The 17,672-nt window shown below is 38.2% G+C and overlaps 1 protein-coding gene across 1 annotated transcript in view; it reads left to right on the top strand.

Annotated features, from left to right (window-relative positions):
• Positions 1 to 17,672, top strand: part of LOC149470394 (fibrocystin-L-like) — a 209,947-nt gene that overhangs the window by 157,627 nt on the left and 34,648 nt on the right. The window contains exons 56-66 of the mRNA XM_089664463.1: positions 558 to 687; positions 796 to 914; positions 3,518 to 3,647; positions 5,893 to 6,066; positions 6,186 to 6,289; positions 8,702 to 8,828; positions 9,405 to 9,526; positions 13,067 to 13,157; positions 13,570 to 13,718; positions 13,807 to 13,929; positions 17,355 to 17,466. Coding sequence (XP_089520589.1) covers positions 558 to 687; positions 796 to 914; positions 3,518 to 3,647; positions 5,893 to 6,066; positions 6,186 to 6,289; positions 8,702 to 8,828; positions 9,405 to 9,526; positions 13,067 to 13,157; positions 13,570 to 13,718; positions 13,807 to 13,929; positions 17,355 to 17,466 — 1,381 coding nt within the window. The remainder of the gene's footprint in view (positions 1 to 557; positions 688 to 795; positions 915 to 3,517; positions 3,648 to 5,892; positions 6,067 to 6,185; positions 6,290 to 8,701; positions 8,829 to 9,404; positions 9,527 to 13,066; positions 13,158 to 13,569; positions 13,719 to 13,806; positions 13,930 to 17,354; positions 17,467 to 17,672) is intronic.

Below are 17,672 nucleotides of genomic sequence, written 5' to 3'. Positions count from 1 at the left end.
GTGGAAAGCCTTCCTAAATGAGTGGAGGCTGTTATAGTCACAAAGGGGGCTGGAGAAAAGGTGGGATAGGGTAACTCTATATTAATGCTCATGATTTTGAAAGGAGATGTCCAACAAATTCATGTAAGTATGATGATAAGGTGTCTACAAACATTTGACCATATAGAATACTTTTCCTTTTGGATCTTTTGTGCTTTTTATTTTATGTGAGGTTGCAGGAGAAGTAATGCTGGCCATAAATGTCCTGATAATAGCAAATGATGCCCCCATTTTTGAGCAACATATGTGATAATCTGGTCTTTTATGACATTGAGTGCCTCTGGTGACCAGGACATTACACATCAACACTTTTCAACTTGTAAAATCTGAATGTGAGCAGGCTAGACTTCTCTAAGTGTACAATTACAGTGGGCCCTGAAATGCTTGAATTGAGAGATATTACCTCACTATCTAAATCCACTTATAGATTTATTTACTTTTATTTGGACTAACCCTGGAAGGTTCAGATATTCTAGTAGCTGTAGGTATCATTTATGTTTTTTATTGGCTTTTTTCAGGGTGGAAGTTTAGTAGCAGGAACGGAGACTGATTCATTCCAGGGAGAACTACATATTATATTAAGAGGAAATCATTCAACTCCAGAATTACTATTGCCGGATGGACCAAATCAAGGATCAAAGGTTCTAGGTGAGTGCCGAATGACCTCTATATCACTAAATACATTTTTATTTCTTATACTGACTTGTTTTTCAAGTTGCAACATATCATAAAAATGCTGCTATTTTTCGTTTGTAGGTGTATTTGGAAAACTTGATCTTCATGGGCTTCCACGAGCTGTATATAGGACTAAGCTGGCAAATACGGCACCAGCTGGATCACAGTACATCATCCTAGCAGAATCTGTAGACTGGCAGGTATGATTTCATGATAATTGGTAAGGATGACAATAAATTTATTGTCAAAAAATAAATTCAGCAAAATAATTCTCTTTCCTTTTTCGTACATCACAGGACACAGAGCAGGCTATTGATGACTATGTGGGTTCTAGGCCACCTATAGGTGAATGGACACTGGCCGACCAATCAGAGAGGAGGTCCTCCTATATATAACCCCTCTTATACAGGAAGTACCTCAGTTTTTTCGCCAGTGTCTGTAAGGTGGATGGTCACTAAAAGTGTTGCTGTGCTCTTAGAGCATACCTGAAAGTCCAGAATGGTTCCATTAGAGAATCAGGAACTTTCATCTGACCCATTCAGAGGGCTATGAGCTAAAAAAGATGGCACCCGAGCCTTGCTGGATAAGGAGAAGAATCCTTGAGGTTTTGCCTGTAATTCAGCTACTAGACCCTGCGCAGACAGAACCCTGTGCAGTTGTAAATCTGACCAAGGAGCTTCCAGTGGGGTGTTCTATATGGGTCCAAGGTGGTAGCCCCTCAGCATGGGAGTCCTTGAAGGTCTGTATGACAATACCCGCCATGATGGGTGAAGGTTGGTGCTTGACGGAAGTCAGGGACCTGCGGCAGGACTGGTATGATATCTCCTTTTTTTCTCTCTGTAAAGAGAAACAAACAAAGCTCTAATTTGGAGGGAAAACAAGAAGTTTTGTGACTGAGTTTCCACATTGGGAGTCCTCACTGTTGTTCCCAAAATGTGCTTGCTCTTTTTGTTTTCGGCCACTAGAGGGAGCGCGGCCTGAAACGGAACTCGGCCATATTTTTTTTATTTGGAGGCCAGAGCACATGTGGCTGCTGCTGCTGAGAAATATCCTGTGACCGGGACACAGAGCGGGCTATTCAGTAGAAGCACATGAGTACTCCCGTGGACCAGTCAGCCAGGAGCCGCCCTCGGTGGCTCGTAAGGCAGTATTTGCATTGAATGTTTTTTTCAGCACACTACTTGCATAGCTGTATCATGGTGATCTCTGTTACTAGTGGAGCTGCACAGGTTTGCACTATCTTAAGTAATGTTTTCCTGAAAGCGAAGTGGGGGAGGTGCAGCAGGAAGGGGCACTAATGTGCCACCGCCAGGTCCTGAGGATTCTAGCCGAAGGTTTGCTGTAATATCCTCTCCTGACAGGCCAGAAGCGACTGGGCAATCTGAGATGCTGTGTCTGTCTGGCATTGTGGCTGCTACTGGGGCTTCTACCTCAGCATATGTAACCAAAGATGATCTTGCTTCAGACACATTAGACTGGATGTCACACCACTTCCTCAAACTCAGTCTATCCAAAATTGAGCTCATAATATTTCCCCCCCTCCTGACTTCTCTGTCAAAATCGATTGCTCAATTATCAACCCATCTCCACATGCCAGGGTGCTAGGTGTAATCCTGGATTCTGAACTATCCTTTTGGCCCCACAGCCAATCAATGTCCAAAGCTTGCCACCTCAACCTCTGCGAAATCTCCAAAATATGCCCTTTCCTAATCAATGACAGCACAAAGCTCTTAATTCATTCCATGGTGACCTATCGCCTCGACTACTGCAACTCCTTTCTCATTGGCTTACCTTTACTTAGGCAAATCCCTCTTCAATCCATCATGGATGCTGCCAGACTCGTCCACCTTACCAACCGTTCAGTGTCTGCTATGCCTCTCTGATGATCTCTCCAGTGGCTTCCGCTCACCCAACAAATTAAATTCAAAATACTAACAGCAACTTACAAAGCCATTCACAACTTGGCCCCCAACTACATCACTAACCTAGCCTCAAAATACCAAACTAAGTGTTCTCTTCATTTCTCCAAAGACCTCCTGCTTTCTAGCTCTCTTGTCACCTCCTCCCATGCTTACCTCTAGGGCTTCACCCTAGCCTCTTCCATCCTCTGGAACGCCCTACCCCAATCTGTCCAACTGTCTCCTAAAGTAAACATCTGCATGTGCAGCCTAGATGGTCAATACATAGCTGTCCATCATGCTTTTCAAGGGTGATCTCATGGTAAAGTTGGTCAATACTGAAACCTTTCAAAGGACAAACCTTGAAATACACGCACAGTTCCCTGCATAGGACAGCTGTCATAATTTAAAACAGTAGCTACCTTGTGTACATGTATTCATGTATGTTCAAAAGCTGTAAATGGGCCTTTTTATGGGCTGGCTCCACACAAACAGTGCTATGATTCCATATTTGGGTGCATTTCAGTGCATGCTATCATATGTTGAAAACACAATGTAACATGTCTAGGCCCCTTGTTGCACGTCAACAAAAATTGACAAACCCGTTTTTCTACAATGCTTGTTGGTGCAACTCAAATGAACTAGGCTCATTTAAAACAATGGCTGTCCCATGTTCATGCATTGACGTGTAATCGGATCCAGATGATGGGTTCACACCAAAGGAAGGTACATACAGTATAATGAGATGTAAGTCTGTAGGAGGGAAATAACTCACAACAGGATCTGACGTTTTACTCTGTGTATTGATTATCCCATTCACAGCTATAAGTCTTTTTAGCCACATTCATAATTATTAGCACGGTTCATATGAATGTAAAGTTTACCTACACATATTGTTTCTTCAGGTCGATGAGGATATTCTTATAACCACCACCAGTTATAGTGCCTGGCAGACCGAAACCAGGAGAATTATTGCTGTGTCACCTGACCAGAGAAACCTCACTTTAAATGTCTCTCTCACTTTTAACCATGCCGGTAAGACGTGTGACAAGGCTCATTTATTAATGAGCTCACCCAAACACAGGATCCATCTAGCTACATTAAAAGTGGGGGGGCATGATCGTACGTAGATCTTGTTCCCAACACATGATGAAGCATTTATAATATCCAACAAGATCTCATAAATAACTCTCCTTTATTGATATGCAACATTAAAAACAACAACCAGCCTTTCAGCACAATCAATACTTAGGCAAGTTGAAAGGTGCTGCTGTTGTTTTCAATGTTGTAAATTAAGAATGAAGAGCTTTTTATGATAACATCTTATTACTTCTGCTAGATCTCATCGTTGTCTACCTTCACTGCTCTTTTGGTCTTGCACTGTGATTGCCTGCATGCTATTGAATCCTCGGACTAATCAATACCTGCATTTTGTAAACTAACATGCACTTTTGACATCACTACACTCCCGATTTACATACAATGCAGAAGCATTGAGGGGCATTTATCAAAACTCGTGCAGCCAAAATCTGGAGCAGCTGTGTATGACTGTCTGCTCCCAGTTTTGATAAATTCCCCTCATTGTGTTTACAATGATCTACTACAATCCTATGGATTTGAAGGTCAGGAACTCATTGTTTCAATGCATTGGCTTAATGCTCAGCTAACAGCCAGACGTTTCAGCCTGAACCCGGGCATAGTCCTGTCAGAGCCGCTGATTCCTGGAGCTAATTTAAAATGGCACTTGAAACTCAAGTGGTTAAAGTTGTAAATCCACAATTTTTCTTTTTTTCATAACAAACATTATATAGTTACCTGCTCTGTGCAATAATTTTGCACAGAGAAGCCTGACCCTACTCTTCTGGGGTCCCCCCTCAGCGCTCATTGCTCCTCCCCTCTACCAAGTGATCATCACAGCAGTTCTCTTGCTGTGGGGGCACTTGTTCGGGCTCACTCCCAGACTAGGTTTTGTGTGTCTATTGACACACAGGGCGCAGTGTGGCCCCGCTCTCTCTACTAGCTATGGTTGACAGCAGTAGGAGTCAATGGCCCCTTCTGCTGTCTCTGAGGTAGAGAGCTGCTGCTCTCATGCATATCATTGGAATAAGATCAGGCTCAAGTAAGAGAACTAGGGGGGGGGGGTGGAGCTGAATTCAAATAGTTTTTGTTCCTAATACAGAGAATGCATTAAGCTAAAAACCTTCAGTCTTTAGAACCGCTTTAAGGCAACACTCACATCCTACCATGGTCACCAACCAGTGCACCACTATGGCACACTTTGGTGCATGTTATTTGGGAAACTGTCCCTTTCCTAAAGAGATCAGCTGGTTGTGTTTGCCTCCAAAGCAATGAGGTAATGAATGAAGATAAAGCATTGTGTAATGATTGAAGGTATTGGGCTAAAGCAGTGGTCTACAAACTGCAGCCTGGGGGACAGGTATGGCCCTTTGCTTGCCTTTTTCCAGCCCTTGGGGCACTAGTACTCCCACTGACATCACAAATTGGGAACTATCCTCCCCATAAGGCCCCATTCACACTATTGTGCAGCTGGAATGCTTGGTCCCACTAATTGAGTTTATTTGTTTTTTTGCAATTTTGACATGATTCTGAGTGTTGCATAGGGCAGCCCATTCACTTAAATGGGCTGCCCTATGTGAATTTGTTGCCTTTTCAGTCAACAAGCTTCATGCAATTTTGAAAGGTACAATTGTGTTTGGGGTACAATTAAGCTTAACGGCGCCCAAACATCGTATTACGATTGGCTACCAATCGTTTTGGATTCGTGAGCAGAATTGAGGATATTCTGCCCACAATCCCAAATCTCAAGATGTGAACGGGGCCTTATATCAAAGATGGGGAACTGTTTACTCCCTCTGACTTTAGGACAATTTCTACCCCCACTGGCTACAGTCTGGCCCCCCTTAAGACTAAAGGACAGTAAATTGGCCCATGGTTTAGAAAGTTTGGAGACCCCTGAGCTAAAGCATTAAGTCCAAACTGTGGCTTATACCAAATTTTCACTTTTCCCTACACATTTACTTCAGCTGTATCATTACTGGAATCTCAAAGACCTTTTCTTTTGGTGTTCTCCTTCTTCATTTCTGGGGTCCGACTCCCATGTGAATGCTTTTATGCACTCTGTAAAAACTTGAATACATTGGGGCTATATAAGTATGGAAGTATAATGCAACAATAAATATACTAGACATGATTCAAAAGTCATATTTGATAGTCTTGTTTTCTACAAGGGTAATCATACTTGATGTATTATTTCATGCAGCAAACACCTATCAAGTACCCAACACAAACCTGACTTACACTCTGGCAGCAGATGTGGCTCTGCTCACTAGAAACATCAAGATCATTGGAGAGGATTACCCAGGCTGGTACCAAGAATCATTTGGAGCTCGAGTTCTTGTCAGCACATTTTCAGCCAACCAAATTAGCTATACTGGTATGCTGAATATGAATACTATTCACTTGATATATTTTCATTCTTCATCTTTTATCTACCACCACAAAAAAAGCAACCATTATAAATGTGTTTCTTAAATTATATTTTACTCTTTGAAGGAAGTGCAAGAATATCAAATGTAGAATTCTACCACAGTGGTCAGGAAGGTTACAGAGACCCCACAGACCCCCGCTATTCCTTAGCTTTCCTCAGTCTTGGAGAGGTAAGTGTCTTATAAATGTCTCTAAACATATCTACTCTGTGCCCTTAAACACTGGCTTACTGGCCTAGCCACTTTTCCACCAGGGCAAGTTTTAACAGTTTTATATAGAGCACAGTGGCTAAGCGGTTAGCATTTCTGCTGGGCAGCACTAGGGTCATTGGTTTGAATCCCAACCATGGCACTACCTGCACAGAGTTTGAATGTCCTCCCTGTGACTGCGTGTGTTTCCTCTGGGTACTCTGGTTTCTTCCCACACTCCAAAGACATGCTGGTAGGTAAATTGGCCCTATTATGTGTATGAATGTGATTTAGGGACCTTAGATTGTACGCTCCTTGAGGGTTAGGGACTGATGTGAATGTACTATATATATATATACATACATATATATATATATATATATATATATATATATATATATATATATATATATATAAAGCGCTGCATAAATTGACAGCGATATATAAGTGCCTGTAATAATAAAATCAGCATTTTTTGCTAGAAAATTACATTAAACCCCCAAACAATTAAAAATTTTCTGAAAGCATAGGACCTGTAGAGTAGAAAGGTAGCAATTGCAATTTTTTATGTTGTATGACATTTGTGCAGATGTTTAGCAAACACCTAGGGGTTTGCTTGCCTAAAGGCAAATTGACTGTGCACTTAACAGTTGTACTTTGCAAGGACATTTGCTTCAGAGCTTATTAAACTTCACTTTGCAAAGAACACCCAATCACATGCAAGGAAAATAAAAACCAGCATTTTTGCTTGCACATGATTTGATCATAGAAGTCAGCTGAGCTTCCCCTCAATTACTAAGCTCTGGAGCAACTGTGCTTGTAAAATGCACAGTCTATTTGCTTTTAGTGAATCAACCCCTATTTTCAAGCAAAAAACCACTGAATTGAATTTGACTACACATAAGTAAAATATAATACCCATTTTTGATAAAATATAAAAGGTGGGCCTGAGTTGAGTAAATAGATACCAAACATGTCAAGCCTTAAAATTGCATGTGCCTGGCACAAAACTTGATACACAAAAATTTCCATGAGTGACACTTTAGAAGATTTTATGGACCATCAATTTCGAGTTAACTGTGAATAAAGGCCCCAGAATTACTGCAAGACCTCGCATTTGTCATGCACTTTGCATGTATGCCTGGGGCGTCGGGAGCGCTTTAAAATTTATTTATTTTTTTCATTTAACTTTATTGCTGTCATAAGGGGACTAAGAACCTCCCTCTGTGATAGTATGAGCAGGTGACAGGTTCTCTTTAAGGAGACATTACAGGTCTATTAGACCTCAAATGTCTCCCTGCCCTGCAGCTAATCAAGCTCAGATATTGTTTGACTTTTTCTCCAGTGACACCTGGTCCTCTTCACTGCACTGAACTTCTAGCACTGCAAGGGTTAAAAGCTTCTGCTTTAACACTGCAGGACATTGAAGAAGGACCTATCAGGTGCCATCCCTTTTTGCTAAAGTCCTTTGTTTTACAGAATGTAGCAGGTTGTCTGAATGGGGGAGGGGCAGATGAATGACACAATGCTCTCCCACATTTAGTGAACATGTTACATTCTGCAAAAACAGTGCAAGACTTTTGTCAATGGAGTAGAGGACAAAAAAGGGGCAGGTGTCTGTTGGGATCTTTTGCTCATGGTGATATCTCTCAAACATCAGCAGGAAATCTGCATTGCTGATCTCTGACTTACTTTTATGTTTAAGTACCACAAAAAATACCCACTGAGCCAGTGTACATTTACAGCAGAGAATTTCTAAAACAGAGGGTATGGATTCCTCTTTTTCGTTATAAATAAACAATTGATTCCTTATTTAGGATAGAGGGTGGAGAAATCATTCTTTAAGTCCCTCGACCAACTGCACTGTAGACCAGTGGGTCTCGATGTACAGATACAGCCCACTGTTATAGAGCCATTCAAATTGCATACAGCTGTTTTAGGCTTTTTGGCTATCATTAGTACAGAGCATGGAAACAATGGTTTCAGTGGAGCAGTGCTTGGGGACCAACAGAAATAAATAACTAGACAGGTTAACATAATGTGAACAGACAACTTATTCTAGGAATGGGGTTGATATGCCTCAAGGGCACACAAAAATTGCAAATAGGTCCCTTTTGGGTAATTGTTTTTTAATCATTTTGTCTGAGAAGATACCTACAGTATGACTATCCCAAGACTATTTAAATTTTCTTTTGATCCAAGCATGGACTATGGGAAGTCTGCACCAGGCATACACTATGGAAAAATAATTAACATTATTCATGAATTTGCCTCCTGCTTTACATGTCTACAGAGGCCGCCAAAAATGTATAATATCATAATAATGAATATATTGTATCAAAAAATAACAGTTTAGCTATTGTAGAAACCCAAGTTTTTTGCTTTTTCTTTTAGGTGTTATCCAATGAATCCTATGTCAAGGGATGTGCCTTCCATAATGGGTTCTCCCCAGCGATTGGAGTTTTCTACACAAATGGACTTTACGTTGATGACAATGTTATTCATTTCACTGTTGGAGAAGGTAAATTCTATTATATATATATAATAGTAATAATAATAATCATCACAAAAATAGTATTATAATAATAGTTCAAACAGAAATGTATAAAAAGATATAATAGATTGGCACTGAAAACAGGGTTTTGATTATGCAGTCCTAATAGCTGCATGGTGAACAGATGAATCTACTGTATAGAGATCGGTGATCTTTATGAGTATTTATTTTGGTGTTTTGGTATATTATCATCACACATGCATGGAACTTTGGATGCATACGTTTTTGGATTTGATCAAAATATTTCATGAAATATAGGAGTTAAATAATCCATATCGGTAATGTTTAATATATTATGAATTTTAAAAAAGCTTTTGTATCTTTTGTCACAAAGGTTCCAATATCTCAAATATTACGTTCTGGAGGTTATTACAGACATCTGTAAAGTACTAGATTTTTCTCTTAGAACATAAGTTATTTCTTGCCCCAGCATATTCAGGAACAAGTTGCTCATTACTGCACAGTACCAGCATCATGTGACTAATAATAGGAAATTATCTTAAACAAAATAGCCAACCATTTTTTTCTTTTGTCTTCATTCAGGAATTAGAGTGTTGGGAGATCGGGTGAATGTGAGAAGAAATCTTGTTGCCCTTTCCGTCTGGCCTGGTACACACGCTGGCAAAATGGAAGCCACTAACACCTTGTGGCATGCAGGAATAACGGTTGGTATTTTGTGTTCTATTGATTTATTTGCTTGGTGTCTTTTGATGGTATTTAATCACCACTGGGTTTTTTTTATTTATTTGTTCTACACAAAAAAGAACGCTGAATTTTTTTGGAACAAAAACCCACATTTTCTTAGTTTCTGTTATAAAATTTAGCAAACCTAAATAATCTTTCTTCATAAATTTAGGCCAAAATGTATTCTGCTATATTTCTTTGGTAAAAAATAACCCAAATCAGTGTATAATATTTAGTCTGTAGGAAAGTCATTCATATATATATATATATATATATATATATATATATATATATATATATATATATATATATATATATACAGTGGGGATCGAAACTTTGGGCACCCCTGCTAAAAATTTGTATTAATGTGCATAAAGAAGCCAAGGAAAGATGAAAAAATCTACAAAAGGCATCAAATTACAGATTACACATTCTGATAATATGTCAACAAAAGTTAGATTTTATTTCCATTATTTACATTTTCAAAATAACAGAAAACAAAAAAATGGCGTCTGCAAATGTTTGGGCACCCTGCAGAATTTATAGCATGCACTGCCCCCTGACCAGATGATGTCAATCTCAAAGGTTTTAAATGCCCAGACTCATCTGACCTTGACCCAACAATCAGCACCATGGGTTCTTCTAAGCAGTTGTCTAGAAAACTGAAACTGAAAATAGTTGACGCTCACAAAGCTGGAGAAGGCTATAAGAAGATAGCAAAGCGTTTTCAGATGTCAATATCCTCTGTTCGGAATGTAATTAAGAAATGACAGTCATCAGGAACAGTGGAAGTTAAAGCAACATCTGGAAGACCAAGAAAAATATCAGACAGAACAGCTCGCAGTATTGTGAGAAAAACAATTCAAAACCCACGTTTGACTGCACGATCCCTCCAGAAAGATCTGGCAGACACTGGAGTTGTGGTACACTACTCCACTATAAAGAGATACTTGTACAAATATGGTCTTCATGGAAGAGTCATCAGAAGAAAACCTCTTCTACGTCCTCACCACAAAAATCATCGTTTGAACTTTGCAAATGAACATATAGACAAGCCTGATGCATTTTGGAAACAAGTTCTGTGGACCGATGAGGTTAAAATTGAACTTTTTGGCCGGAATGAGCAAAGGTACGTTTGGAGAAGAAGGGGCACAGAATTTAATGAAAAGAACCTCTGTCCAACTGTTAAGCATGGGGTTGGATCAATCATGCTTTGGGGTTGTGTTGCAGCCAGTGGCACAGGGAACATCTCACGAGTAGAAGGAAAAATGGATTCAATAAAATTTCAGCAAATTTTGGATGGTAACTTGATGCCATCTGTGAAAAAGATGAAGTTAAAGAGAGGATGGCTTCAACAAATGGATAATGATCCTAAACACACCTCGAAATCCACGGGGGATTACATCAAGAGGCGTAAACTGAAGGTTTTGCCATGGCCTTCACAATCTCCTGACCTCAACATAATTGAAAATCTATGGATAGACCTTAAAAGAGCAGTGCATGACAGACAGCCCAGAAATCTCAAAGAACTGGAAGACTTTTGTAAGTAAGAATGGGCAAAGATACCTCAAACAAGAATTAAAAGACTCTTGGCTGACTACAAAAAGCATTTACAAGCTGTGATACTTGCCAAAGGGGGCAGTACAAGATATTAACTCTGCAGGGTGCCCAAACTTTGGCAGACGCCATTTTTTTGTTTTCTGTTATTTTGAAAGTGTAAATGATGGAAATAAAATCTAACTTTTGTTGACATATTATAAGAATGTCTAATCTGTAATTTGATGCCTTTTGGAGATTTTTCCATCTTTCCTTGGCTTCTTTATGCACATTAATACAAATTTTTAGCTGGGGTGCCCAAACTTTCGATCCCCACTGTATATGTATATATATATATATATATGTATATGTATATATATATATGTATATGTATATATATATATATATATATATATTCAATAATTGATCAATCCTGATTTCTTGAGGCCCTAAAATGCCAGGACAGTACAATGACCCCCCTCCAAATGATCCCTTTTTGGAACGTAACCATTCCAAGGTATTTAGTAGAAGGCAGTTTTTTGAAGCTGTAATTCTTTTTGAAAATTAAGAAATTAAATAACATTATGTTTTTCTCACATTGTTTTTTACATACTGTCACCAGAGCAGTGCAGCGTCATCATATGATTGGTGTGGCAATGATCAGGGATAATGATTAAAAAAAAAAATGATTTTTAAAATTTTTATATACTGTGACCAGACCAGTGCAGTGTTACCATAGTGACACTGAACTACTCTGGGGTGGTGATTAGGATTTTTTTTACACTATGACTGCTTATAACAGTGATGATCACTGTACTAAGCAATAATTTTTATGAATGGTATCTATTTATGTGCCATTTGGTACAATTGTGATAGTTGTGAGTAGCCACAGCTATCACATGGTACAGGTGGGCTGTGATTGGCCCTGTCTGTACCATGTGATTACTGAGATCACAATAGTGTACAATGAATGGATAGGAATGAAAGCCATTTGTGTACATTTGAAATGTGATCAATGTGATTGTTAACAGCGATTTTATGGTACTGGGGCCGGCCCGGTGCAACAATCTGCCGCTAGAGTGTGAAGGAGGCATGCACCTGGAAGACGTTATATGATGTCCACCCAGCTATTTTTTGTTACAATAGGCCAAGCAGGAGGTAGTTAAAGTATAAATATAGGCAATGCCTTCTTTTTGGACTTGAACCGAGTGGATGGATCAACCAGCCTTCCCATAGATGGATTGAATCTTGGCTGGTCCCTGCTTAGGCAGCCGAAATTCAATCCATCTATGGCTGGCTTTACTTAATAGAATCTGATGGGGGTTTTTTTACCTTCACAGCAGCCACAAACTTATTATCTCAATTATATATTACATAGAAAATGTATTGAACTTCACATACTGTACATTATTTTGTTTTGAAACGAAAGCTTCTCAAAATTGCCGTAAATATGACAGAACTCATGAAAATTTTTAGATATGGTTTGACTTTATGTATCTATTTACCACTTGGGGAAGGTCACCAAACTACTCCTCAAATATCTTTTATATTAAAGGCAAATAGACTATTCACTTTGTAGAAGAACTTTGCCAGAGCTTAATGAAAGAGGTGAAGTTCTCCTGACTTCTGTCATCCAATTATGTGAAAGCAAAACTGCTGTTTTTTTCATTGCATGTGACTGAGTATTTCTTGCAAAGTAAAATAATGAAATTTCATCACATTCACTAAGCTCTGGAGAAAAATTCACATGAAAAATATAATTTCCCTTGCTAAATAATCAACCCAATGAATCTTGTCAAATGTAATTATTTATGTGTGTCTTGGTGTTTCCATTTGACGTGGTTTGTGGCTGAAAATTTGCAATTAAAGTTTGTATATGGAGAACGACTTACCAAATGCCCTAATTTCTACCAAGGTTGTGCTGTGTTGTGAGTTAAACGGTGTCATACAAAAATATATCTTTTTTTTATAATATCTATTTTTAGATCAATGAAGGCACTGACATTGTACTACAGAATAATACGGTGGCGGGATTTGAACGAGCAGCATATCGTATTAATGGTGAACCTTGTTCAGGTGAGAATTAAATTTGTATATTTTACATAGAAAAACAAAGATTTCCTTTAATATTATTATTTTGATCAATATGATCTGAGCTTCACTGCTCCAAGTCTAATTGCCAAGCCGAAACTGAGGGAGTTTGGTGGGCAAGGATCATCATCCACCAAGGTAAGTTCCAACACCATCCAACATCGGAGCTTATCCACGGTGATCTTCTGCAACATGAAGACCGAGAAGGAGTGGGGATGGGATATTATACTTTGCTAGAAGGGGCTGTCAGGAGGCTCTGAATGATCAGTTGATAAATGTGTTTTTAAGGCCCTGCCATGAACTAGATCACACATATAATGTAGAAAACTTGTTCAGTGGAGTTGCCCTTTAAAACCAGCCATCAGAGGTTAAACAGTTGACTATTTTGTTGTTACAGGTCTCTCTAATCCTGGTCCAGCATGGAACAACAATGAAGCTTATGGTGGGTTATATGGTATCTACATGAATGCAGATGGCCTTCCAGTGTGTTCACTTGTGAGAGGGTTTTTAATATGGAAATGCTGGGATTATGGAATCTACACCCAGGTAAGTTATAGACGAACAGCCTTACGTGTGTGTCATATGTTGTTGTGAAACATGGTCTAGACTTTGATGTTTGTGTTGTGTTTTGTAGACTGTCTCCTCATTGAAGATCTCTGATGTGATCCTGGCAGACAATGGAATGGGTATACTTTCTTTAGTCTACACTCCTCCTTCAGTTTCTCATGAAATCTCCAGTAAGACTGTTCAGATCAAGGTATGAAAGTCAATCATCAGATACTGGAATTTTCAATGATGTATGTGTTAATAAAATAGAAACATGTCTAATAGAGATTATTAATATTTATATCCTCAAAATTCCATTGAAAATGGGAGATTTGGGCATTTTTTTACATTATGGCAAAATGCAGAAAAGTCTTTGGGTAAGGTGAAATAAAGATGATTTTTGGTGGTTTGTAGGAGAAAAATGAGCTTTAAAATGCTCCTGTGGGTTACAGACGCTTCCTCCAATTGTCTTTCATGTGTTCTTGTGCCAAATATCAGCCGCTTGTTAAACTAGTTATTTTACTTTTTTAAAGAAAGGAAAGGTAAAAAAACACAGTGCAAAAAAAAAAATTAAAAGTATATTTTTTTATAAGCAGCTTTATTTATATGAGCAAAATCAAAAGGTTCCACTTTGCCAAATGCAAAAACTGTATTTTTACAACAGAGTCAGCGTCAGTTTCACCAAAATCTTATGACCTTATCTCAAAACTTCAAAAAATCTATAATTTCGTTCAATCTCTGTGGGAACAAACAGTCCAGTTTATTTGTAGTTAATTAAATAACATCAAATGACATTTCATCTAGCTTTACTTAGAGAAGCTAATATGTGGGCCAAAATCTGCCACCCTGAAAAATATTTTGTATATGGTCCCCTTCTCTCTTGCATCATGCTGCCAGACTTAGAGGTCTAGTTTTCAATGTTTTACCCAATATTCCCAAAACTTTTAACAAGATTTACCCATTTTTCACATAGGATACAATTAGAAACGTGAGTGAATCTTGGTTGGAAATTGTGTGAATCTTGGTTGGAAACTATGTAAATCGTGGGTGAAAACATTCGTAAATAGACTTCTTAATTCTTATTTGAAAGGAACAGTCTTGAATATGATTACTAGACAAAAAACTAGATTTTTGTTGTTATTATATTGCTTTCACTTAAAGCAGAAGTTCAGGATTAAAAAAAAAGAAACATGCATACTCACCAAGGTAGATGCAGCATTGGTGCGATGCTGAATGTGTCCCCCTCCAACTCTAGACCAAAAACTGAGCGATCACAGACCACTGATTGCTCAGTTCAGGTCTTCAATGAACAGAGAACCAGTGGCTGATAGTTCTCTGTTCTGCCCCTCCAGCACTTACTGGAGTGCCAGGCTATGGAGGGGTTGGGAGCAGCTGGCTCAGACTCTCAGCAATGCGATGAGAGGCTGAGTTAGCTGCCGGTCAGGAATCTGGATGGATCCCGACTTTAAAACAGAGATCCCTCCAGAGCCAAGACCAGCTGAGCGTACTTTAGCTTGCTGTCAGCTGAACACAGGTCACAGGAGTGCATAATTAAGTGCAGGCGATTAAGCCCCCCCTGGAAGCCTGGCCCAAAGCCTTTCAGTTAGAAAACCCCACATCCTGCTTTGTTGCTTGGATACAAAATTAATTGATTTTTCACTCCAGTAATGCTGGGGGTGAGCATATGTTTTTCACGTCCTGGCAATAAAGCAGAAAATGGGGATTGCTAACAGGACGTTTTTCAGGCTTCCAAGGGGGCCAAAATAGCTTACAGGTATGACATTAAAATTAATGAAAATTTTACAGAGCTGCACAGTTTTTTAACCACTTGCCACCCAGGCCGATTCTGACATTTCTCTCATACATGTAAAAATCATCTTTTTTTTCTAAAATATTAAGAACCTCCAAACATTATATATTTTTTAAGCATAGGCCCTAGAGAATAAAATGGTGGGTGTTGCAATTTTTTATGTTACACAGCAGTTTTAGAAACACAATTGTTTTGAAAAAATACACTTTAATGACTTCTAGTGCGCACAAATAAAATACAATATCCATTTTTTTATTAAAATATAAAATATAATTTAATTCTAAGTAAATAGATACAAAACACCTCACACTTTAAAACTGAGTAAGCCTGTGGAATGGCAACAAATGATGGTACATTAAATTATACAAAGGCAACGCTTTAAAAGCCTTTACAGATTACCAGTTTAGCATTAGTCGGGCACTAGAATTATTGTGCTAACTCTGACATTTGCAGCGATACCTTACATGTGTGGTGCGATCGCCATTTACATATGCATGCAGGACCTACATATGTATAAATAAAGAACCAGCGCCACGGAAATGATATAACACAGCTGCAAAATCTAGCCTATAAACTTATAGGATATATAAAACTTCAAAAAAATATAGGTTGCGCTTAAATAATTGCAAAAGTATAACAAGAAAATAAATAACAAAACAATAAGAAACAATATTATAAATCAAAATAAAATCCAGCAAAAACGAAAAAATGCTAAAGTTCAAATAATCAATGTCCAAAATAATTCATCACCAAGTAAATCCACCACCAAAAATAATTAAATAGAACTCACCATAGTAATATGCTGATTGGTTTTTCAACAATCAGCATATTACTCTGGTGAGTTCTATTTAATAATTTTTGGTGGTGGATTTACTTGGTGATGAATTATTTTGGACATTGATTATTTGAACTTTTGCACTTTTTCGCTTTTGCTGGATTTTATTTTGATTTATAATATTGTTTCTTATTGTTTTGTTATTTATTTTCTTGTTATACTTTTGCAATTATTTAAGCACAACCTATATTTTTTTGAAGGACCTACATATGTGTTCGCATTTGCACGTGCGCTTGGGGGCAGGGGTACTTTAAATGTAACAAAAAGTGTATTATTTATTTTATTTAAATTTGTTTTTTTAACACTATGCCTTTACTTTTTTAAACCCGCTTTATTGCTGTCACAAAGAATAAACATCTCTTGTGAAAGGTGGGGCCATGACAGGTCCTCTTTATGGAGAGATCTGGGATCTATTAGACACCATATCTCTTCTCTGGCCTCCAAAGCATATGATGAAACCAAGATTAGTTTGATTAGATGCTTTGTAAAGCCGGTATTGGCTTTTAAACATCAAACTGAAAACGGATGTGATGAATTTCTCGTCGCTTCCAGTTTCAGATCTTACAGAGAGGGTGCAATGACATCAGTTCCTCTCTCTCTGTGTAGTTCACTAGATGCCGCCAGCTGGAGCAGACCCAGGCTCCCTGATAGGACGGGAAAGCTTGGGAAAAGCAGTGGCAGGGGGGTTACCTGTAGAAGCAATTGAGTGGCTCTATAGCTGCAGTCATCATCCCAGTTTAACTTCTTCAACCCAAGGTCATCATATGACATCTTTCGGTGGGAAGTGGTTAATACTTACTGCAGCTCTTTGACGGCATAGACTATTTTCTGGAAAAGGTGAATTTAGCCTTTAAATATAGTCAGTAATTCTCCCATACATTCTCCCGAAACTTTTACATTTATCTTATAAACATGATATTTATATAACTAAATTAATGATGCCAATTTTAATAATGCCCTTTTACAATAAGCTGTTTTGTCTTTTTTCCAGAATTCACTGCTTGTTGGAAGCAGCCCTAACTTTGATTGCTCTGATATTCTCACAGACAGCGACTACAACATCCTATATTCCAAACAGCATCGCAGTCACAGACCTCTGACAGGTAAACTTCAAATTAATAGAGCCACATAAATAAATATACACTGCAGCACCTGGAACAATACAATATTACTGAAAATTCTAAAAAATTCCAAAAGATAAAGAACTATTAAATACATATATAAAAATGTGCAAATCATCAAAATAAATAGAATACATATCTAAAAATAAGAATATAAAAATTATTAAAAGATGTATAAAATGCGTATA

This window comes from Staurois parvus, unplaced genomic scaffold (assembly GCF_062004578.1).
Source record: "Staurois parvus isolate SC_StPar_1 unplaced genomic scaffold, SC_StPar_1.0 ptg000047l, whole genome shotgun sequence".
NCBI classification, from domain to species: Eukaryota; Metazoa; Chordata; class Amphibia; order Anura; family Ranidae; genus Staurois; species Staurois parvus.
The sequence above is the reverse complement of the archived record's forward strand: the minus strand, read 5'-3'. Positions and strand labels throughout refer to the sequence as shown.